Here is a 25,661-nt window from a genome sequence, read left to right on the forward strand (position 1 = left end):
AAGCAAGGTACATTGGGAGCTGGAGTGTTCAGAGAGCATCCTGCTAGATTAAAGATAAACAGTTGCTCCAGCACGGCTCTCCACTACACCCTGGTACAGCTGGTGGTTCAAAAATCTGACATCCAAATATTGTATGCATAATACTATATATAATAGTAAATAGCATGTTTCTTGCAAAAAAAAAAAAAAAAGAAAAAGAAAAAAAAAAGAAAAAATTAAGCAACAGAGCAGCAGAAAGGAGCTTATACAGGCACGTGGCTGGGGCAGTTCCTGTTTAAAGGATTACACCGGTGCTGTGCAGACTGCATTTCTCAAGTATCCAATAACAGGGGGACAGAACATCAAATAGGTGTATTTATCTTTTTTTTTTTTCCCTTTACAGTCAAACGGATTAATATACAGAATAGTCACTTAAATGGACGCTCCTCATCAAAACAAAGGGAGATCAAACTATTTTAGATGGCCAAAATACTCAAATACCTCTGTTTAATCACTCTAACATTTATTTTTCATTTAAAATCCAATTAAAGAAAATAGAAAACTCATTACAACATACAACATACATGCTAGTAAGGCAGCATTACAAGTGCCACTCTGCCACAAACCAAAATGCAGTGCAGCAGTAATGATACCACAAACTTTTTGAACAAGAAGCATCTCTTTCCAAGTCAGCCCCTGATCTGCAGCCAGATGCTTTTGTAATATTTAAGGGCAAATTGCAGCTATAACATCATGAAAAGAAGAGTCAGGGAAACTTTGCAGAAGGAAACCAGGTTTGTTTTTTTTTCTCCTTTTGTGCAAAACCACAAAAGTAAAAAGATACATGGAAGGCTCTGCTCAGATTTCGCAAGTCAAGAAAGAAATAATACCAAAAAGCAGACGCACAGGTACGATTACACACAACTCTACAGAAATCAAGGGACGCGATAGAGATGGGATCATTAGCATCAGCTGCCCTACAGCGGTATATCCACACACAAACAGGGCTAGTTTACACCATGGCAATAAGCTTCCCATTTTCAGATACAAATTCTTAAAATATCTATGAAATCTGAGGGGGCTGGCCCCCGGCAGCCTGTGCATCACAGAGCTGCTCCTGCCTCCAGCGCAGCTGCTCAGCTCCCAGCTGCCGTCTCGCAGGGAGCGGGCAGAGGGCAGCAGCCGAGCACTGCGGGAACCTGCTCCAGAAATCCCTCGGCACAGGGCGCACAGCCAGGCTCCCTGCCGCCATTTCACAGCCATCCCTCTTCCACCATCTTGCGATTTCGTTACGGTGGCCGCTGCTGCTCTCGATCTGCTCGCAAGTCCTAAAATGGAAGGGTGTAGCATGCACAGGGAAAAAAGAAACCGCGGTGAGCAAGAATATCTAAGGCTGGAGTAACAGAAATGGAGCCTTTTCAGCAAGGAGCGCCGGGTGAGTCGTCACTGATGGTTGCTGGTTTCATCGTCCCACCTTGGTTTTGAAGGAGTCAGGGGTATCGCGTGGCTTCATCCTCACAGGGCTGGAAAGTCGAGTTGAACTACGGCCCTTCGAGGCCACCTGGTTGCTCCTGCCTGTCCCACTCCTGTCCATGACAAGCAAAGGCACAGGCCCATGCACAGTTGTCTCACACCCTGCCATCACCTGCCCCCTCCTCGTATGTTTTCTGGAACTTCTAGTCCCCTCTTCTCCACCACGGCCTTCCATCGCTGTGCTCTCCTGCTGCGGCCTATTGCCAGCACCACCCACCGCAGCTCTCCCTGCTCGCCTGCTGCCCTGCAGCTCTCCACTCAGTTTCTCATTGAGCACGTTCACAGATGTGCTGACATTTGCTCCCAACGTCCTGCTCAATCACATCGCTTTGCAACCAAGTCTACTTAAAGCAAGTGATGAAACTCCTCCATTGGAGAACTTTCAGAGTTTCAGGGTTTTTTCAAGAAAACCAAGGGATTTTATTAGGAAATACTGCTGCACCACTCAAGGAAACAACGCTCCAGCAGCTCTGGGGATAGCCGGTTTCCACAGGCAGGGCTTGGCAGGACACCGTCCCACAGAGCCTCCTGTGGGGACAGGGACTCGACCTCCGCGAAAGAATGGGATCTGGAGGCATCCCAGCCTTTACTGTCACGACGCAAAGTGGTAACATCAGGCTCTGGTTGAGTCAAGCTGGCATCTCGTGTTCCACGGGGACACATGAAGGAGGAAGGCACTTATATCAGCTTTATTAGCAATAGCTGGAAGAAATTATAACAACCCAGGCTTGACTGAGGCCAGACAACTTTGGCAGGATTTGTTTAAAGACAGAACACTAATTGTTGGCCTCCTCCCACTCTGGAGCCCTTCTGTTTCTCAAGGTCCTAAGCTTTATTTCAAAGACACAGAGCCTTTCTTACACATCAATAGCCATAATTGATGTGCTTTATCCACATTATCTGGACGCTGTCATTCTTTTTTTTACAAGATGTGAACTGTGTCATCTGAAAAGAGGGCGACTTCTGTAGTGACAGAGACAAATGACATACACATCTGCATGTCTAGGTATGCACACGCTTGCCCTACTGAGGAAAGTAATGCAGATGAGAAGTGGTATGTCCTTTTAAAGACTGTTGCAAATATTTATTTTAATAAACAACCTCTTATCAAGGCAAAAGAATATGTATTTGTCTTGATTTCTACATTGATAGAATAAAAAGAGAAATGAAAAGGCTAATTCCATAAAAAAATCCTTTCTATCACCGAGACAATCAGGAGGCATTTCTACCTGCCAACAAAGTATAAACGATCAGCAACACTGTATGTCAAGTCAGGCTTTACACTGGACATAACTGGAGATACAAGTCCTCTTTTCAGACACTGTTATTGGAATATGCCCTGCTTTAATGTTCCTCAGTTAACATCCAAACAAGATCTACTTGAATTCAATTAAACTGTTAAGTGAGAGATAAGCTACAATTGTCTGAAAATCATGATTCAATCAGTCCACCCTCCTCCAAATGCAGAAACACCCATGAACATCAAGAAAGCTGCAGTTGGACCGTTGCTAACTCCCTTCAAGTGAGAAACTCCTATAAAAACTGAGATCTGCTAAGACTCAGTCAAGTATGTTCCCCTGGTTTCTAAGAAATTCTTCAGGCTATAATTCTGTTTTAATTAAGAGCCTGCTCCTGACTTGAGGGGGAGAAAACCAAATCATCCCTTACAAAGAAGGACACGTTCCTTCCAAGAAATAAGTAGCTGAACGGCAGCGATAAGGCCCTTTACAATCAGGCATCTCGGTTTACAAGGTAATTACAGCGTGCCTGAAGCCTCCAGCCTTAGCATTTAATATTTCACATATGACTTCATTTTATAGGGGCTCATTTTCGCTAACAGTAACAAAATATTTTATAAGCTCTCAACAAGTACAAACAGTAGATATGCTTCCAGAAGGTGCAAGACAAGCTGAAAAAATGACCCAATACACACTTCTGGAACCAAGAGCTGACAAGAGAATGGCTCTTAACAGGGACCATTCTGCCCCAGACTTTAAAATTTGGCTTTTGATGGACAGAACTTGAATTCAGACAGGGCGATAAAGGAGGATTAATGACCCAAGACCCTCCCACAAGCCAAGCTTCTCCTAACTTTAAGAATTGTTGTGAACATTTTGAATCTAAACAAGTTTGAATCCAAACAGCAGCGTTCCACTGGGCTTTGCAAGCTCAGCAGGGACTCAGCACCAGCGAAACCACCCCGTGCAGGCTCAAGAAGGCCCTTGGCACAAACTCCCAGGGCTGGATAATATCAGAAATCAAGTTTATTGTTGCCCTCCAGCAAACATATACTTAACCCTTATGCGTTGTTGGGACACAGCTTCACGTGTCCAGTGGATAACTGACACCCAGGTGTCCATCCACATCTCAGCTCGCTGCCGCTGAAAGGCCAAAGGCAGGTAGGTGGAAGACACCTCCCCTTCCCTCCCTTCCCACGCTCATCCTCACTCTACAGCGCACGTTCCCTGTACTCACCTTGTTCTTATGTCAGCATCGACTGGGCTGCTGGACACCTCCATGAGCGGCTTGACCTTGATCAGAAGACTAGCCCAGAGAAACAGCTGAACAGGTCTCTGCCAGCTTTACAAGCGAGATCAGGACCAAGCCTTCACAGGAACCGGGAACAGTGGAAGTATACTACCTTTGGTAGCACAGACGAGTTGCAGAGGAGAAAAGAGGCAATTAAGACCCCAATTCCAGGGCAGCACCAAGCCAGTGGCAAGAGAGCCACTCAGTATGGTCACCACTCCTGGGTCCTCAACATCCCTCTCTGGCAGAGCCAAGCCAACTGCCTGTGAACACCTCAAACATTCCGAATCCATGGCAGCCTGTAAGCATGGAATCATGGGCCGGAACCACAGGGCAGCCTATCAGACCTGCTGCCATATGGCACTACCGACCCACGGCACAACAGTGGGCAGTCAAGTTTTGACTCTCTGAAGTGAGCAGGATGTCTCCTGCAAACCAGGCATATCTGTCAAATTCAGCTCTACCAGTAAAAGAAGCTTCTCAGCCCCCGCAGCTCTTCAGCAAGGGCTGCCAGCTTCACCAGTCTACCCGTGGCACCGACTCTAGATTTATTCCAAAACACAGATCAAAGTCAGCGCAGGCCACCAATTTAAAACTATTTAAACAGATGCGCCTTGCTAAAGTGACCTACACACAAACTGTTCTACACACAAAGGGACAGTGACAAAACACAGAAGACGCTAAGACACCAACCCAGTTGGACACCGTGATGCTGCTTAACATTTCCTTTGAATATCTGATCTATAAATGTGACATCCCCTGTTATTACATGTAAACATATGAAATGCCTACATATATTGCAAATAAAAACACGCACCACCAGTTAATGTTGATGCTTGCACCCAGGTCACACAGTAGCTGTAAAAAAGCACCAAACCACATTGACTTTCACCTCTAGGCTAAACAAGTCAGGGATAAAAACACAAGACTGATTCTGGCACAGATTATTTGATGAATAGAGGACAACATTTGATAAAGATGGGATAACACGTGGACCACAGAGGACTGAGAAGATCTATCCCTTGCCTTGGGAAAAAAATACAAGCAAATGCTCCAGTAAGCATAGCCAAGGCCATCCAGACAGTACACAGAGCTCCCAAGAGAGCTAAGTGAATGACACCCAGATTGTACTACGAAGATAAATGCATTCCCAGCTTTGAGTTCCCTTTATTTTATTCTGAGATTCTATTAAAAAGACTGATTGGTGCTCGTCTGTCTCCCAAAGCAAAGACTTTGAGTGATAAGAGTTGAGACTGGTCAGTCAATGCAAGAGCTTTTCCCAGCTTATTTCCTGCAGGCAAAGGGGAGAAGGGAGGGAAGAAAAAAATATTCCTGCTACTCTACTATCTGTACCCATGCGCACTATGTATTTCTGACAGTGAACGGTCTCAAAGCAGGAACTTAAACTGGAATATACTAAACACAGCCAGGCTCTCCATATTGTTTGGAAGGGAGTCTCAAACATCTTTGAATACTCACACTATAATTTGGTCAACTCCAACAGGCTTTCAAGGGGCACAACAAACGCTCCCAAGGTTACAGGGTTGCTGCTGCCAAATAACAAGCATGCCCTTCAGAAAACAAAACAAAAAAATATTGCCCCAACCTGCTTTTGTGACCAGCAACTATTTTTTTTCTTGAATAGGCAAGTGAGAAGAGTTACCATAGAGAATATATTAATTTTCCACATGTGACTGCAAACCCTGCTTGCAGAAGATGGGTGTTAATTACATTTACACAGCACAAGGCACAACAGGGCCACGGTGTTACTGTAACAACGGAGGGATTATACACTCAGCAGCTATCCTATCTAAATCACCACCTGAACTGGGTTGTGCTGGGTTTCCAGCCTGGCTCAAAAGAGGGGAAGGGGAGGAGACAGAGGGAAGTCTTCACATACATTCTGGACACCGCTACTTGCCCCAGCACAGGACTCGCAAATGCCAAAGGCAAAGCAATCCTGAGCACACAGCGAGCTAAATATAATCCTCGCTGCTCTGCTGCAGCTCCCTTTAAAGCACATATTTTCCAAAAGTGCGGGGTTTTTTTTTTCCTCCACTACAAAGACAACACATTATACTTGCATAAGCAAGCAAAATGAGCAGTTCATTCATGACTGGGAGAGCTGGCTCTCACTCTCAGATCTTTCAGCCAGAGGCTGAAAACGCTAGAGATGTTTAGTGGGAAAAGGAAAAAAAAAAAAAAAAAAAAAAAAAAACAGCACAGAGACAAAAGGAGACAAAACCTGTCTGCTTGATTAAGGAGCACCATTAAGAATCTCCAAAGGCAGCATCCTTCCCCTTCCTGCGCAGAAAGGGAAGGACAACTGCAGCTCTCGAGGTTTTGGAAAGGGCCCATCTATCCCCCCACCCCGGGAAGGTGTCAGAGCGTTTCAGCGCTCCACATCCACCATCCGCGGGAGGACCCAGGGTGGCTCCTGGCAGCACCCACAGCCGAGAACCTCCTCACACCCATGAAATGAAAGGAGCCCAGGGCCATAAACCTTCCCCTGAGGCCGAGGGGGTAGGCAGGGGTTAACTCGCTGAGCCCCTCTGCCATTCCAGCCGCAGCTTCAGCTTTGTCACAGCAGGGGACAGCCAGGCTAAAGCTCAACGGCAGCACAAAGGGAACTCTGCACACAGGCAGCATCCGACTTTTTGTGAAGGACCTGTAGATGCATAGTGGGGTACTGGAGCGTGCACACACAGCTTTGGTTTAAATCAGTACAGAAAGAGTGGTGGTTTTTTCTCCCTTTAACATTTGCAAACTTCCTAACAGGTTAAAAAAATGCAATAATAGGAAATTCAGGACCCAAAATAATTAACAAGAACACGAAGGTGCACAAAAATTCCTTTCTGGTTCAGACGACCTGCAGTTCCGAAGAGGGGGGTCTGACCCGGCCCGAGGGTTTTAGTCCAAGTGACTGTTAAAAGCTGTTTTTAACCAAGAGATTTAAGGCTCATCATAAAGCCTCCCTTTTACAGACAGCACATGGCATTCAAAGCTCTCAACTAGTGACAACTCGTAGTTAAGAGCAGAGGGTCCTCCCCATGAAAGAGACGCAAATAACCCCTATAATTAATATATTAGCAATTCTATTAAGTCATCTATACCCAGCAAAAAAAAACTTGCAAGAAACACAACTTTTTCCTAAGGAGCCAGGTGTTCTGGATCAGAGGATTCTTGACATTGCGACACACTTGTTCATAGCCGGGGTAAAGTTTCATGAGCAATGAAGTGTTCAGCATCCCATCTGCAAAGCACCCGGTGCCTGGCAAACACACTTCACAGAAGCCCTGCCAAGACGAAACACCATGCAAGCATTACCAGCACAATACCAGAAGGGAATCCAAGACCACTGTTTCAAATCTTTTATTTTTTTTTAGCCTTAGAAGTCAAGGCCAGAAATGCACATATACTACAGTGTAGATTATCTCAGCCCACAGGTAAATATAAAGCAATATTGAAAATTATAATTTAGCAGCAGTGCTGCACAAGCAGGGATGTAATCAGAGCTCCTGCACATTTGGAAAGACTCATCAACATTTTGCTGCTTCTTATATACAAAAGACACTCCCTGCTGCAAGAAAAGGAGGCATTAACAGTGGGATAAACTTACAAAAGCTTCACTGCAAGTCACTAGATGTGAATTTTTCATCTAGTCTTATTTACTTTCATTTCAAGGATCCTTTACAGGATAGAAAGGCAAACTTCTAAAGCACACCACCACCTTTTGAAAGAGCATCTTCAAATGGCATTTCAGTACACATATTTTAATAAAAAAATACACCAGAAAGATTTATGTAAGACATCATGTCAGTAGAACAGTACATTCTTTGCTAGAAGGCTGCTTATATCTAATTATGGTAATCCGGGCCATCCCCTCCCCCAGTGCTCTTCTGTTTGTATTTATTTTCCTTGAAGGAGAGGAGAGATAATGCAAAACAAAATCTTTTTCCATCTATTATCATCACCTTCCTGAGCTGGATTTCAGCTGGGGGCAATGGGAGATTTAGAAGCGCTTCTCCATCTTCAGAACTTATCAGTCTAAGTTAACATTGCAATTCCTGCTGGAACTGTTGTCCGCAAGACGAAACAAGATACGGTGGCTATACACACCTCCAGGTTATGTATCAGGAGATGCAATTTCAGCATAAGGTGCCAAACACACCCGAAGTAGGTTTACTGTGGCTGTCTCGAGTCCAAAAGAAGCAAGGCCACAGCATCAGAAGCTTCAGTTCAGTGCCTACATGCCTGCTCACTGCCCCAGGTACTTAACCACGTGTCTTGTCTCACTGCATCTGCTACTGGTACCCTCATCTGCTCCTTAAAACTACCAGTGATAAGCCTGAACAGAGACCTGCCAGTGTAAAAACTCCTCAGACAGGTTTAGCAACTCAGTAACCTCCTAATCATCTGAACAGCTTTTTTGAGATGAGGGGTGAAGCAGAAAAACAAAGATGGGAACTGGTTTCTCCCCGTATCGAGTTGGAGAGATTAAATTAAACATCACTGCCTTCCTGGCCCTCCCTCTGAGCCCTCTCAAAGCTCAAACACATAGTTAACAGTGGAAATGTTTGTTTTAATGCAAATGCAAGTGTGGTTATCCTAGTCCAAAAGCAGACAGCCACGCTGCGCCCAAGACGCACACGTGAGATCCTGTGTTCTCACAGCACCATCTCCTACAAACGGTTGGGGTATGACCCTGCGGCACCACAACACAACATTATTTCTCCCTGAGCCGTGGGAGAGTTTGGCTTCAGCTCATGTAGGAAATAGGGGAAGGTGCAGATAAGGGAAACTGTTGCCCTCAAAGTACAGCAGATGAAACATCAACCCAACAGAAAGCGGAACAGGCTCTAATCTACTATCTCAGCCACGTCAACTTCTCTTGGCTGAAGGCACCAATAAATTCAGGCAGGAGTGGTCTGGGAGCACAGTGCATGCACGTGTACACAAGTATAGCAGTGCCCCAGCAGCAGCCTGTGCTGTGTGTGTGCCACAAACATTTTTGCAGGGCTACCGAATCACCCAGGTGAGCTCTTTATTCCTATTTTTTCCATTTTTATTCAGTAGAATAGTCATGTATTTAGAGAACATGCAAAATTTGACTAATTATCTTAAGACATTTAACTAAAAAGAATAAAAAGAATAAGCCAGAAGAGATTAAATTTCAGCTAAATGTAGCTTCTCGCAGCTGGTGAGCCTTTTTTTTTTATAGCACTGTATATTTGTATCCATTCCTGGCAGCAATCACAAAACAGGAAACAGAGAAGTTGAAAGTCTCAGAATTGTGCCTTCGTAATTAGATGAGACATTTCCTTCGAGAGGGTAATGCAAAACAGAAGTAACACAACAAAACAAGAACAATCTCCTTTGTGCTGCACACAGATTACATCATTATTCATACAAATTCCTTGCACATTATTCCTTGTGTCCTGCACCAATCAAGCATTTTCCCTTTTCAAAAAAAAAGCCTCGTTTCATAAAGGGTTAAAGTTTAAGAAGGAAAAAAAAAAAATCCTTGTTAAAGAATTCAGCAGTACAAATGAAACCGAAACACTCCGTACATACACGATGGCCACAACAGCTAAAAAAATAACTCATCAGCCCAGATGAAAAGCTGCAACTCATAGTTAGAGGCATTTTAATAAGTGTTTAATAAATGTGCTTAACATTTCAACTCAGCTCAAAGAAAATCAGTTGCAAAATGCACGTTGAAAGCAAAAGAGTTTTAGTGATTTAAGGATGCTGAAAGCCATAATGCTATAAAAAAGGCCAGATGTTCCAGGAATACAATGTTGTTCTGCAATTCCTTTCGAAGTTTTCCTTAAAAAAAAAAAAAAAGAAAAAGAAAAAAGCCACAGCAAAAATAGCTTTACTTCTTTTCAAGTCACCCCCTTGCTTCTCAAAATAGCTTGCACTATTAACGAAAATAAAAAAATAAAAGCCCGTGCCCGCCAGATGAGAGGAAGCGAGGGAAGGCAGCAGCGGCTGCACGTTCCACAGCCACGCTCCCAGTACAGTCCAGTCCAGCCCAGTATAGTCCAGGGCTGGCGTGCTGGGGCTGGCGCGGGAGAGGCTGTGTGGTGTGCGCAGCCATCACGCGCAGGCATGGCTCTGCCTCCGCACCAGCCGCCGCCGCCATCCGCCTGTTACCAAGCGAGCGCAGCCAATCGCCGTCCCCAGCGAGCACAAGATGGCCTTTGAACTCCCCACCAGCAACTTCCTGCTGTTTTTAGAGTACACACAGTGCAATGCAGTATGTCTGTCAGCTATGCGGCACAAAGGAACAGCCATTTTGTGACTGAACTGGACTCGCACCAAAATGCCAGGCACTGCAGCCTTCCCCTCTCCTTTCACAGGGAATCGGGGCTTCCTGAGCGCTGCCGAAACAAGAAAGGGATGCCCTCTGCTTTTAGCAGCAGCCAGGGAGGGCAATTTTTGTTTAAAGTCTTCATTTCACTCCTGCCCCCCCCACCAAATCCTCTTTCGTATGTAACTACATCTTCATAAAATGGCTGCCACGTAAAACGAGAGTGTTCTGCTCTGCAAAGGCTGCAGGACACACTGCAGAGCTCTCTGCCTCTGTAAGGCAGCCACTGACCAGAAAACCTGCCATTACAGACCTCAGACTTCCAGCTCTCTGAACAGAAAATAGGTTGAGATCTAACCCACTGCAAGCCTTTTTTTTTCCCCTAAAAAGGATGTTTAGTGCTAGAGAAGCCAAGAGCTGGATACAGATGCCAGGGTTTCTTCAGCCCTGCAGCTTCTGTAGCAGAAATCATTCCCACACCAGGGTATTTAGGAGGTGCAAGAGCAACTGCAACAGATGCAGGCCGGGGAAAATGAGTGGAACAATGTATCCACCTCATGTTACTTACTATCCCCTACAAAAATCATCCCTGGACTTCCGCAGAGGCCAGCCTGCCTCTCACCTCTGAAGTTCACATTAGGGTTGCACCATGGATGTACCCTCTCACACCACCTGCCTTTCAGAAATGCAGCACAGAAGATGCTAGAAAACACAGCAGGGTTTTGTTCAATTATTTAATGTAGGTCCCAGATACACAGGTGGTGGTTATTAGCAACTGCAGCATCCCAACTGTTATCCTAGGTGGAGAAAGTTGCATGAAATCAACCAGCTTCAAGTTTGGAAAGATTTACTGTCAATATACAAAGGACAGGTGTTGCTGTTCATCTAGAAAAGCACCAGGTACACCCCTCAGTTTACAAACTGTAAAGAGTTAACACTATTTCCCTTCCCAAGAATAATCATCTGTTTTGGGACAATTCTCAGGTATTTTTGTTTATTCAGCATATGCTTTGCACTTTCTTAGGACTGGAAAGGTAAGAGTCCATTCCAAACATTCTTCAGTTAGGACACTAAGGTGGTATAAACAGGAATTGTGTTTTCTTCTCCTTTAACACCTTTCTCTAGTCCTGCATTTTTGCTTCTCCAGGCCAGGTGAATGGCACTGGCCATATCTACCTTTTCCACCCATCTCCATCACCCAGGACTCCCACTAGAGTTTATGTAACAGGACTTCATGTATTTCCACAAGACACCAAGCTGGTCTCACAACTGGAGAGAAAGCTGGCCAGCACCACGTGAAGTGCAGACATCAGTGCATTTCTGAGCTACAGTAAAGCAGAGCGGTGGCTTTACTTCCTAGAAATCATTTCCCCTACAACTTCAAGTCAACCTCAGGAAGTAAAGCCCATTTTACGACATCCAGCTGACTCACAGCTCAGAAATAAGCTCGACAGGGCTCACTTACAAATATCCTGTGCTCAATTGTTCCCACACTTCAGGTGAGTGGATGTTACCCACAGCAAGTTTATTTCGAGAAAAAATTGTGAAGGGGAAGGGTAACCTCACACAACAGATGTTACATGTAAATCGATCAATTATGATAAATAACCTTTCAATGAACACACCAAGAGCACACATGACACACTATGCAAATACAATACCCCTAAGGACAAAAAAACCCAGAGGTCTTCTTTTTGTGGAACTACTGCTAGATGTCTCCAATTTCATCTCCTATTTTGCGTAATATTTTTACCATCGATAAAATAATTTAGATTTCCTAAACTAACTATACTTATTATTGTTCTTGCTGATAATCTGCACAATTAAAAAAAATCACAAAGATCTAAATAAGCTGAATCACAAGTATTTTTTTTATAATCAACTTTTTAAGCAATATTTTGTGTGCAGTATTTACAGTAGTATAAAGACAGCACGGTTTGAAAGCCTAATGTGTTTTTAAACTGCATTATTTTAAAAGCACTGTATAGGTGCTATATGTAATGCTTCAACAGTCCCTGAGGCTAATTTAGTCTATTTCAAATTAAACAAACTTACCCATATCCATTTTAGGATTTAAAATTTGACTGCAATTTTAATCCACCCAGAATACCATCCAAGTTTACACTAGGTTACAGTAATTTGGTAATATATCTATTCACAGAGTATTTCAAGTTTGTGTGTTTAAGTAAGGCTAAATATTGGACATCAAGAATGCTATTCAAACACCTACAAACATCACATAGAGCACATGTGATACAACAGACAGTTCAGAATTCTTTTATTAATGTTGGTTAAAAATCACTGAAGAGAACATCAGAGAAAAATAAACAGGCCATGATTCAATTAAAATCAACAAAATGCAAAACCCAAATGTATTTACAAAGTAGAAAACAAAAATGCATTTAGTTTTAATTTCCAATTTTCAAAAAATCCGACCCTTTAAATACAAAATGAGCAATTCAGTAATTATACTTCTGCATTCCTAACAAACAAACATTTCCAGTATTTCATGCTTTTTCCACATGAAGGTTCAGTTTATAAAAATCTGTACGAAATCTCATTACTTGACAAAAGTAAATAAAAACACTCTGAGAAAAAAAATACATTAAACAAGCAAAGCATTTGGAGCCTCTTGTTAACAGTCCCAGTGTATATTTTATAACATGAAATGCTAACATCAGCAGGAGAAAGTCTGGTTAAATTGTATAAAAATATTATAAAATACCTAAACATTATCAAAGTTCTACAAGCTTAAATAAAATTTGAAGTAAGGGGTATCAGACTAACAGGCACTTTCCAGTTTATATTTTAAAATGAGCTTTTTTTCATTCATGTAACTTTTTCTTGTGTCTATTTACTATAATTTACTACTACATCAGGCTTCTGTATGGCCCTCAGTTAAAGTTTAGACTTCTGAGATTCTTCAAAGAAAAATTTGCCTTGTATGTAAAATGGTGCAATGCAGCAATGGCTAAACCGACAAGGTCATTTTTCACAGCACAAAAAACCTAAAAATTGAAATTCAAAAGCTGGAAAAACATAATACAGAGGAAAGGGCTCCCCTGAATAAAGGTACAGTACCTTTTGACTATGACATGGGCCCTTAAGTCACAACACAACTTTCAGAAATTGCTACCAAAAAAAAAAATTAGGGTGTGGCATGCTAACAATCTCAAGGTCATTCCTTAAAATGGAAGCAAAATCAGTAAAATGTTTTGTATTAAGCACTGACAGTAATCCAAGGCTGTCAAAGTAAACAGGGTATTCACAGGTTTTACAAAAAAAAAAAAAAAAAAAAAAAAAGAAAGTTGATAGATCATACCTCGATGCATTGCTGTGGACTGAACCCTCCTCTCCTTGGCTTTTGTCCTTATTTCTCATCATCTTTTTATTCTTAAATATTAAGAGGGGGTCAGGGGTGTCTGTTTGCTTTGAAGTCCTGTGCCCAGGTATTTACTGTCAAAAGTTGAAAGAAAGGTAAGGTCCCAGTTCGTTTCACTGGCTTTCATTATCAGGAACAAAGTCCTGACGCTGCAATGATATTGTTATAACAATACACAACACTGATCAACACGGCAAAATGAAGATTTAAAACAAATAATCGTTTTTAGAAGAAAAATCAGAGAATAAACACAGCAGAGGAGCATCCAGCAAACTTTCCCAAACTAACACTGAATGCAAATAATCTCTGTATCTTATTGCGTCATCCCGATACAGCTCAAATCGGTCGAAAATCAAAGTACTGAAAACGGTAGAAATCCAAAAATTATTAATAATAATTGCTCACCTACCTGATCCATGCACTGCCGCCAGGACCAAGTCGATATTAGTTTCGGGTAGTGGAAAAACATTAGATCCAAAATATTTAGAGTTAGAATGATAAAATACAAATTTCAGAGAATGAAAAAAAATATATATATTCTAATCCCAAAAATATGCTGCCGATAAAGCAAAAGAAGCGATAATTAGTACAAAAATGTCCGGGGGAAAAAGCTCATTAGGAGAGCGCACAAAAATGGAGGTACGCCATGGCTTCTAAGCTGGAAAAACAACGACCTGGGCTCTCTCCACGGCTTCTTCTTTCCAGCAAGGCACGAAAAAGGAGCCCTCAAAAGCTGCTTTTCTGCCCGAAAAAGGTCCGCTCGGCCCCCGATCAGTGCCTAGGAGAGGCAAGGGGCTGTGGGGGCCCCCTGAGGCTGCCCGAAAGTTAGGGAAAGTTGCGTAAAGTGTCGGGGAAGGCACGGAGCTGAGCGCGCTCTCTCTAAGGCACAGCCGCCATCTAGAGCTCCTTCCCAGCTCTGAGCTCTGCCTTTGATTGACACTCTCTACATTTACCCCACAACTCAGGTGATGTACCATAGACCCACCCCTTCATTTCTACCAAAAAAAGAGATAGCCTCCACCTAAAGGGTGCCTGCTACCCCCACAGCCCTGGCTCCTTCCATCTACCCCAGCTGAAGGGGCACCTTAACCCCATGTGGCTCAGGCACCCTTTTGAAACCAGAAAGAAATGGAATTTGTGCCTTTTGTTTTAAAGATTTGCTAAATATTTCAGTGCCTGGGCTAAAATTACTTCCTCCCTGGACAGGAAGTGGTGCTCTTACAAGCCATTTTGAAAGAATGGAAGTGGAGCTAACAGCCATGCAGCCAGCAATACCCCACCTTGGGGCTCACCCCACCCAAGGGGTAGCTTTTTTTCAATTCAGTGGGGGTAACCCCACACAATAGCTCCTCCATTTGTCACCCAACACTTGCACTTGAAGCCTGGGACAAGAGCATGACGTGCTCCTAGGAGAGCCCCGCGTTGCTGGGCAGCCCCTCCAGCTCGACAGCGCCTCCCTAGTGGTCTCCCCCAGCAACAAAAATCCAACAGCTACACAATTTCCATCAGTTAGGCAAAGGCAACGCCATAAAATAAGTCTGACACCATTAAAAGGGTTATTTTGAACTCCCATTCTTAACCCATGAGTGTTCATTAACAGATTTTAACACAACAAATTAATTTTAAAGCCATATAACAGCCAAGCAGTAGAACTGGAAATCAAGCAACATCTCAAATGCATCCTCTCAATACTAGGACGTTGTATCACAGAGGAAATTGAGGAGATCCAAGCATCCCCTAACCTCTTGCATTCCGACTACCAGTTGCCTTCCCAAAAGCAACAAGACTCCTTAAAGCACAAGGACATCTTGCATATTCGTAAGCATTGCAGGAAGACAGAGAAATCAAACACTGGGGGACTGCTGGTGGGGAAGGGGGTAATGGGCTAGTTTGGGCTTCTACAGGGACATCCATGGCACAGCATGCCAACAGCCTGAAAACACTGGCTTCTACCAGTAGAACCAGGATAGTCCCCCATCAACTTCTCCACACACTTGCCATTCACATCCTCCAACAACCCATCACCTTTCCACATCAAGAGGTTTGAGTAGATACACTCTGTTGCCACAGCCCATTTTAAAGAATTTCAGTTTACCGATTATTCACAGAAGACCTCTTGTACCTAAACCACAAGAACTAAGAAACACAATGCAAGACCATTCCAAGCAATTTTGGACAACAGGAAATCTGAACAGGGATCCCTTTAAGCTGGTCCCAGTATCCAACTCCACCACAGAACACATGGCAAAACCAAATCTGAGCAAGCAAGTATGAATCATCAAAATAGGCATGAACATTTCCTCATGGTAAAAATGGATATTTACAAAGAAGTCTGAGCAAGTCAAATCATTAAACACACAATGGGGTTTTGTTTGTATTTGTTTTTAAAAGAAAACACCTATGTTATCTCAGCACCAGGTTTGTCATCTTGGCCCTGCAGCATAAAACAAAGGCAACTAGGAATTCGAGGTGAAACATACAAAGGAAGGTGGCTACAGGTTAACTACTTGATGCACAAGAAACTTGGAAGGAAATTGGTTTTTGAACATTAGAACCATTATAAAATTCATTTGCAGAGGTTAACACATCATCTGTAGCAATACAAAAAGTAACTCAATTTTTTCTCATCAAATACATGGTACAATATCACGCAGCTAAGCCTACATTAAATAGCAGGGAAGCAGATTGGACACCTGTACAGAACACTTTTAAGACAAAATAGACTATTTAGGAAGTATGTTGTCCAGAAAATCTGCTGAAAAGTTTCTGTACCCATATACAACCGAAGAAGCACACCTAAAAATGTTACACATAACATTCAAGTACTCCTTTATTGTCCTATTTGCCCAGTCTTTAACTGATATCAATTCCATCTTAAAATAACTTCAGAAAGTTCAGCAGAAACACCCTGACAATAGGCCAAGTACTGAAAAACCCCTAACATTAAGCACCTGAATGAACAAACCAGTGAATAAAAATTCATTGGAAGTCATGGCAAAGTGAAGACGATTTGCAAACGAAAACCACATTTTAAATTAAATATAGCATAAAATTTTACCTTGCCTTTAGTGTGTAGCAGCTAAAGTACTTCCCACTTTAATAGCAACCAAAAACACAACCCACTTCAATATCAATACAATAAAAAAAAAAATATTCAGCCAGAAAGGACAAACACAAAGCGTGATAGAAACCAAAACCTTTTATTAAGTCACTTAAAACATTACATTTTCTCCAAAGGGGTAGCAACAGATCTCTTACCAAATGAATTTGCCTCTTATCCATACACAACCCAAAAGTAAAATTTTGCCACCTCAAACAGATCCATCACTGGACAGTCACTGATTCAGTCCCCTGATTAATTCAAGTGCAAAGTCCATTTTGATAGGATGATCACAACCCAGATCTTCTCTGGTTTAATAACATCAGAGTCCACGTTTTAACATCCTTTTCCTGGACAGACATATCACAGCACTCATGCATTAGTCCATTTCCTCAACCTCTCAATCAACAGTGGAACTGCCATCTTGGTGTCTCATTCGTAGACTCCTTTTGACTCTCTTCATCTGATTGGATTCTTTATGAAAAATTAAAAGAAAAATGCTGTTGGAATACAGATCATATTTTTAAACTAAGACATTCAACTACCGTACCTTGAAGATAGTTTAAACATATAACTGATGCTTCATTCCCTATTACACATTCCAGAACATCTATTTTTATAATGAACAAACAAATGTCAAATCATCAGTTCAAGAGTCAAAAATATAAACTTTAACCAAAACTATAAAGAAGTAGAGAAGGAATGATTAGAAGTTCAAGAACCCTTTCAGGCTCCATAAATTCCATTTGAAATGTCTCCATAGTGTTAAAACACTAGAGAAATCAATAGTGGGAAATCTGGGATATTTGCTCTGGCAACCATCTTTACTGGACTAACCCATCTACTAAAGCTGATACTGCCTAGTGGAAAGCCAAGTTTACTATAATAAGCCAAATTTTTCAACTACTGTCCATGCTCCTTTCTTCAAAGACATAGGTCCATCAAAAGCAATGCAATATGCATGAAAACTGGTTTCCTGTACACAGATGGTGACTGGAAACAAGACATTTCACCATCTTAACCCAGTTTTCCAGATCATGAAAGATGAACAGCAAACACACAGTTACAAACAAACAGAATGACTGGTTTAGTTACTCGTGGAAAAGGACATGTCGGAAGTCAGATGAAAATGGTAACAAGTTCCACTAGCTGCCTTTAGCAAGGCCACCATACTACTCCTGATCCACATTCCAACTTTACTCTTCATGTAACAGCAACCAAGCCCACAGGTCAGTGACAACTCAAACTGACTTCCACGTGGGTAAATACAAACCAAACGTTCCCATCTTTACATTTTCTACCAAGAAAAATAAGCTCATGTACTTAAAAAAACTCCTCCTCCTAACATGCAAAAATCAAGTACAGGAAGTTACTGAGAGTTAAGAACGTAATTTTAAACCAATGCTAACTGGAGAAGAGACTGACATACAAAAAAGGTTTTCAAATGGCTTCATGATTTTGACTATCTGCACTCCAATGTCAATTTATGCTTTTGAATGTGTACACAGCTTTAACCTTATTTTAGTCTGAAAGGCAACTCCACTACTTGGTTGTTTCTCTGATAATCCTGGGCAGGTTCTCACAAGTGGTGTAGAAATTGCCCACAGTACAGCAAAAATCAGTGGAGCCATCTAGTGGTCTCTGCCTCATCATTCCAGTTCCCCCATTCTCATTTCAAATTAACCAGTTATAGCAAACAGAAATGGAACCAGTGCAACAAGCCTCAGTCTGACTTTCACAACTGCCCATATGCGCTGTTTTATATTCCTCTACAGACTTCCTTGTTTTAAACACAATGGAAAAGCAGTATAGCACGTAGAAGTGGAATGCAGAATCTGGCAATTCACTTTGCTTTGCAACGTGCATAGTTCTAATAGTATTCAATCATAGGATCTCCACATTTTCAGAACCAGAAATTGAACATTCAAGTTTGCAGAAATTCTTCATTTCAAGCATTCAACTCATCCTCAGTTAAGATAAAAATTAAATATTTTACAATAATTTTTTTTCCACACACTAAACCAAACAATCAGTTTTGGGGGTTTGTTTTGCTTTTTGGGGTTTTTGGTTTGGTTGGTTTTTTTAGCTCTTATCGGTATATTAGCCTAATTCCAAATTCATGTAGGCATTTGAAGATAAATTAAAATCTTAAATATTTTTTATGCTAATGCCTTTACTGAGGTACTAAAACATCAAAAAAACCCACCACGAAGTTGTCCATTATTGTCATAATCAAATATTCAGAAGCACTAACACGAATGCAGTGGAAATCTCATAAATAAGACCTTTACAATAATTTTTATAGCTATTGTAAAAAAATTAATGTAAGTAAATTTAATTACTGGCATCAACTTCTTCCACCTCTCAAAAATGTAATTTAGTTACATATTCGTCACCCTTGAAAGGCCCTTTTCAGTTGGGTTGGTCTGCTGACTTAGACACTAAGGAAATCTGCCAAAACCAATTTAAAGGCAAATTTCCCTACTAGGTTCACCTACATTTGGTTGTACCAAAAACTTTGCAAGTAACCCCACTACATTAATTTTAAACTCTTCTCTTGACCTTGTAAAATAATTAGCAGTAAACAGAATTGGGGATGTATTACAATTAAGAACATGCTACAACAAGGCTTGTTCTAGAAGTTATTCATACATCAAAAAGATGCCAGAGTAATGGCCAAAACATTAATAGCAATCTGTACACTTTTTCATGTGAAATCTGCATTTGCTTTAAAAGACTTCACAATATTTGTTTACTTATTAATTAAGGCACATTTTGCTAAGAAGTTTCAATAATGTTGAAAAAATGTACTCCTTCTCGAAGACACATATGGTAACCCTACACTTAGGGTAGCCATTAAATAGTCCAATTTTTTTGCTAGGTGACACGAATAGTTAATTCCTTCTGTAACATCAGTTAAGCATTATCCCAGTTTTCAAGCTTTATTATTCACTTTATACTGTTTTTGTTTCCAAACACAGGATTTTGGTTGTGATAAATAAGGCACCTGTGTAATCATGTAATACTGTCAATGTTTCCTTCAAATCACTGGTAACATATTGACACTCTGTATCAGACAGAAACCATTCCCACCGATGTCAAAGGTTTAAGGCCACAGTTTCAAAATATACGAGCTTACAAAGTTTCTCTCTTTAGTTTTTTTGGAATTCCTTATTTTTTGCTCTACCTATTTAAAGACCACAGCAACAGACAACACCTCTTATGGTAAAAACCATGGCCTCAGTAATTTCATGTCTATTGAAACCTTATGTTTCTTAAGTATCAGACTGAAGGCCAGTAACAACATGTAGAACATCCATGCATCAGCTCAAGCGCATAAGACACCAATATATTTACAAAGTTTTCCAGAGTGAAATCTCTCACACTCGTGAGGCTTAAACTTAAAAACCAAGGAGACATACTGCTAGTAAAGGGAATTCACTTCACTACAAAAGAGGGAGTTGAATGGACAGAATGAGGTTCTGAGCAAATTGAACCTGAAGTTCTACACTTCAAAGTTCATTAAACTAAGATTTTATTCACAAAGACACATCTCTGGGAACTCTTACAGTAGAGGAAAAAGCAGATGTGTCCTTTATTGACATCTAAAGTCCATAATGATGTTCCATCCAATCTTTAAAAGTGACTAAGTACACTAGACAGTCCTAAGTCCACTTTTACTACTATTAGATGTTCAGTAAGCACAGCAGTAAAAGCACAACTTACATAGGATCAAGTACTTTTAGCTAAGAAAGGCTGTTTGACAGGTTTCTCAGATTTAGAGATTAATTTCAGGCAAGATGTACCTTTATTCAGACTTTATTCATAGATGCACTCTTTTCTGGGTATTATTTTAAAATAATAAATTTTATTGCATTAAGCAAAGTATGCCAGTTTCAATAAAGCTCCTAGTGTTTCCCCCTTCTACTAAAAAAAAAAAAATAAAAATCAGTGCTTCAACAAAACATTATCTAAATTAACCAGAGGGTAATACTAAATCTTCCAAGATCCATACATTTGGATGTTTTCACAAACACATTTTGAAGCAACTTCTTTTCAAGACAACTGTTTCTAAGTCAGTTAATAGTTTCACATTCAGCCCTTCCTTTAGGTAAAGATTATAAAACAGAAAAGTATGGAAGAATTACTCAGTGTATAACTGAAAAGTCAAATCCCTGCTCAAGAAACCAGATCAGACAACAGCTAACTTACAATCCAAGGAGAGAAAACACAAAAAAAGGACACAGGAAGATGCAGGAAACGGATACGGAACACGACTCACGTGTTTAGAGCAGGTGATCGGGGAAATAAAGCAAGAGTGGACAGCATAGGAAGAGTTTTGAGGAACAGCTGGAAGCAGTAACACTTACTTCTAACATAGCAGGAAATATGTTGTTCTATACATACCTGCAGTTTGAAAAATAGTTTAAGACTTCTGAAAGAACGAAGTAATAAAACTTACAGAATACAGCAGCAGAAGAGATGAAACACTAATCAAAGACCATCAAAAACTGAGCACATGTACAAAGAACAAGAACTTAATTCCTCAAGGTTCATGAATTCTGTTTTGCCTCAGGACCGAAAACTCAGTGATAAAATTGGTTCAAAATAAAATGTACCAGAAAGCAGCACAAGGCCACAATAACATGGTCTAGCGAGGTTTGCACCTTACCCTCACACACTCCCTTTTCTTTTCAAAAGGGCCCTATGTTAGTCTCCACGTTACATGCATAGATCAGAAGCAAGCATGGGACTCTGGAGTACTAACAGGGAGTAGCTGCTTTTTTAGCACTTGAGGCAGCACAGATGGCAGTTTGTACATAGTAAGCATGGCTGCTGAAGGTCTCTGCTAACAGACATGGCTATCAAACAGTTAAAAATCACTATCATCTATCCTCTGAAACAAGAGAATATTTTTATCTTGGAATAACATTTTCTCAAGCTGTCTGTAGTTGAAGGAAGGCATTACTCAATCAGGTAGCATGTCATGCTGAAAGAACTGTAAAAAGAGACAGTTTCTTGGAGAAAGAAAAGCATATATTCCAAAGCGGAGTTCTACATGAATAGAGTTTCCCACTAAAAAAAAAGTTAATTCATGCACACAAAATGCAATGAAGCTCTAATCAAACATGTAGGATCAAGGAGTCTGAATTTTAAGTAGACAGGAAGACAAAAGGACTTGGGTCTTTCCAGAGACAACTCTCAAGAGACTCCTAGAATGTGCTAGAGACAACAAAAGGTCATCAAGATCAAATTCCTTTTAGTAAAGGAAACTGGAGAAAATCCTATTTCCATATTCATCCAAGGTAGAACTGAGTGAACTTTTTTACTCAAGTCTGGCAATTTTGCATTTTGACTATATGGGGAATGGTTTCTAAATGAAGTCTATCAGACAGCAGCTTAATACAGGAAACTGTATCAGCATTTCAGGCCATCTTCTGCAAAGGTGAACATTTATGAAGAACAGAAACAGAACAGTCCTAGAAGACAGTTACTATCTGCTCAAAGACCCTCACTGATCCTGACAGAAGCATAAAAGGACAACCCAAGATGCTTGTAAGGTAAGTTCTTCCTGCTATGATACTTTCCACAACATTTGTTATCCAAATTGTGTGTAGTAATTCTCCATAGAGACAGACATTTGTGCCAAACCCTTCTGAGTAAGCAAATCTATGATTTAATAGTTATTAATGAAATATGGAGTCAAATCACAGAAGCAGAAGACCAAAAAACTACAATTAGATGAGAAAGCTGTTCTCCAGTGAGACAGGTTCTGAGTACTCTCCAAGTACAGCTTCATTTCCTAAGAGGCCAGAAAGAACACTCCTGTGGTCCTTCTAAACAAGTCTTCTAGAAACACACATGCACACACAGACACATTTTAAGGAACTTCAGGATGTATTCAGCTAAACACTTCATCAAGTTAAACATTACAGCCATGTGTGCTCATTAGGTTTTTTAAAGCTAAAAAGTAAATGTTATTAGGAATAACAACTTACCAGTGCTTCAACCAAGAGCAGTTATTTTGCTTACAGTGAGTAAATCAATTCCTCAACACATCTGTAGGGAAAATTACATATTAAACACTCATATTAAAAGAAAATTAAAAAAAAAAAGATAACAGAGCACTAGCCTTATACTATTACAAAAGCCCTATCCTCAAACAAAACAAAAAAAACCCCAAACAAACATTCCCAGCAGATCACAGCATATGGTACAAAAGACATTTTTATAAAAAACCTGAAGTATCACTAGGCAACCGGTTATCAAAGAACCTGTGCAAATCATCCAAGAAATCCAGACTCATTCCTGTACACAAATCCCTTGAGAAAAAGCAACCAAAAAGTTTTTTTTTTTAATTTTTGAAAAGGATTAATCGGACATCAAGTGGAAGTATGCTGAAACTAACTTATTTGCTCTTCACGGAAAAGTAATTAAAATACTAATTTTACTAAGAGGTGGTATCAGCTAGATGCAGTGGCATTATTTAACCCACTGATATGAAACATCTCCTCTATATCTCAAAGTTATCTGTATATGCGCAAGGCCCAAATTTGAAAATTTAACTTTGAAAATTCTTATTGGCAATCCATATCAATAAACTTTTGATTAAAAGTCACCTTAAGTAGAGGTAGTAAGATCAAAATAAGACCTGTAATTCTAAAATAGCTCATGAACTCCCCTTCTTACTGTAAATTTCAACTGCATTAAGTCATCCACTTAACATGTACAAGCAAGCTATCCACATGCAAGTTATCCACTTAACATGTACAAGCAAGCTGCTTCTCTCATGATCTCTCAGAATCTACTTATATTGGAATATAGCCTCAAATACATAAAAATTAATGAATCTATTCAGTGATACCATACTGTGCATAATTTCCTGTAGTCTTCTAAATTCTCCTATTCAAATTGATAGCTACTCAGATGTGAAGAAAGCAAGCTGTGATGAACAGAATTGTAATCTTTTTGCTGATGTGATTTACTCAAAATGATTAACATGAAAAAGACCCCTTTAGAAAGGAAAAATGACAAAAAACTTGTAGTAAATTGCCATGAACATGTAGAATATCCAAATGAACATGAAATTTAGATGTTGAAAACATGTATTTAAAATGTGATCCAACAGCTGCCATTAAATGGAAGCACAAAACTGAAGCATTTCTAAAATGGTGGACGGCTGCTTTGTAGAAGAAACACAACATGGTTGCTGGACTTTGATCATCCGAGAGGCACCTATCAGTCACACAGTGTAAGACATGAACTAGGCAAAGAGGTTTACTTACGCCCTTTTAAATGTCCTATCCTATATGTACCGTTTCACTCAAAGAAAAAAAGCCACTTAGAAATTACGATTTAATGTACAAAGACTAGGTAAAGTTGATGACTGAAAGATTTTCAACTTAGAGCTCTCAGTCATTTTTACAAATTTACAGCACAGCTAAACATATATAATCTACATTCAAGTTGGTTCATTTTTTCTTTAATTCCAGAGTTAGAATCCAGTTACGGTAATTTCACAGAAACTTTAATGAGGATACTTCATATGGCTTTATATTACCACAGAGGAACAGTAACATTTTCAGTAGAGAAACCTAAGACTGGATCAGAATGCATTCTTCTGACCTCAGCAAAGTTTTGCAATAAGAATCTAGTATTTGTTAGGGTGGTATCACTTAGCAGTCATAAGACTTCTCTACTCTGAAGTGAATAGATGAACCAAACAAGGAGTTTTGTAAAAATAGCACCAAGATGTTAATAACGTATTACATTTCATTCATATGATCACAAAAGTGATCCCTTTTCCTTCATAAAACACAGCACTGTATTTTGAGTTTTCACATTTTAATGCCTGAAAGACATTCACTCCTGAAACACAGAATGCATCACAAAAGCTGAAGGCTTATGCTAAGAGCTATAAACTACAAAGCTAGTAAATACATTTTCAGATGAAAAAACTAAGCCTTTCAGATTAACACCTGTATTTCCTATTTAACATTCAATTTATTTAATAAACGTCAAACTACAAATCTTTTAATTAGACTACTCATAGTGACTGTTATAGCCTTTGTGTGATTAAAAAAAATCCATCCCAAATTTAAAAATAAACACATGGATCCACTTTTTTTTTTAGGTAGTTGTATAGTTGTGGCTTACATTTATTTTTTTAATTATAGAATGAGATGTCATAAGCACAGTATGGCCTACGCCACATAAAACACGCCTTGCATCATAGGTCCTTGATTCCTTCACTAAAAGATTGGCACTGCTAGCTCTAAGAATGAGGAAAGTATATCTCCTTTTACAGAATGAGGTGAGGCCAGATGCTTTAAAGCTGTTTACCTGAAACCAGATTCTTTCTCAGGATAAATTAATAAAGTATTTCAGCAACAATGAAATATATCACCAGACCAATGTTTTTCCATGTAAGTTGTTAATGCTACAAATTAATTCTATGAGAATACATAACATGGCTTTATATCACCGCATAGGAACAGATTCCTCTAACTAAAAAGTTATTAAGACTTGACCAGAGCGCATTCTTCTGACCTCATCAATCTTCATTAGTATGCTGTAGGGGAATCATGAACTTAATTTCCTCAAGTCCCCAGTAATGTGCTTCTAACCTACTGAGGTCTACCTAACCTAATGATCGAGCTGCCATTTTCTAGATGAAAACACATTGTTCTTACAAGAAAAGGCAGCTCCAAAGAGCTCACAGAAGTAACAAGGGATATTTTAAACTGTTTTTATTGAATATCTATTCAACACAATCAGTATCATGACAATATAGGAAATACGTAAGACCACTCATGTCAGTC

General features: G+C 40.3%; 1 protein-coding gene across 7 annotated transcripts in view; it reads right to left on the reverse strand.

Moving 5' to 3' along the window:
• Positions 1-25,661, reverse strand: part of CHD2 (chromodomain helicase DNA binding protein 2) — an 82,511-nt gene that overhangs the window by 42,155 nt on the left and 14,695 nt on the right. For 4 of the 7 annotated variants that reach the window (XM_086757254.1, XM_086757255.1, XM_086757257.1 and 1 more), the window contains 2 exons: positions 22,839-22,899; positions 13,680-13,813 (listed from right to left, as the gene is read on the reverse strand). In XM_086757254.1, the coding sequence (XP_086613380.1) occupies positions 13,680-13,741 (62 nt within the window). In that variant the 5' untranslated portion in view covers positions 13,742-13,813; positions 22,839-22,899. Of the gene's footprint in view, positions 1-3,987; positions 4,154-13,679; positions 13,814-14,144; positions 15,072-22,838; positions 22,900-25,661 lie in introns of those variants that run through there. The other 3 variants (XM_086757256.1, XM_010118043.2, XM_086757253.1) reach the window with 3 other exon arrangements.

The sequence above is a fragment of the Chlamydotis macqueenii genome, chromosome 12 (genome assembly GCF_036417535.1).
Source record: "Chlamydotis macqueenii isolate bChlMac1 chromosome 12, bChlMac1.mat, whole genome shotgun sequence".
Lineage (NCBI taxonomy): Eukaryota > Metazoa > Chordata > Aves > Otidiformes > Otididae > Chlamydotis > Chlamydotis macqueenii.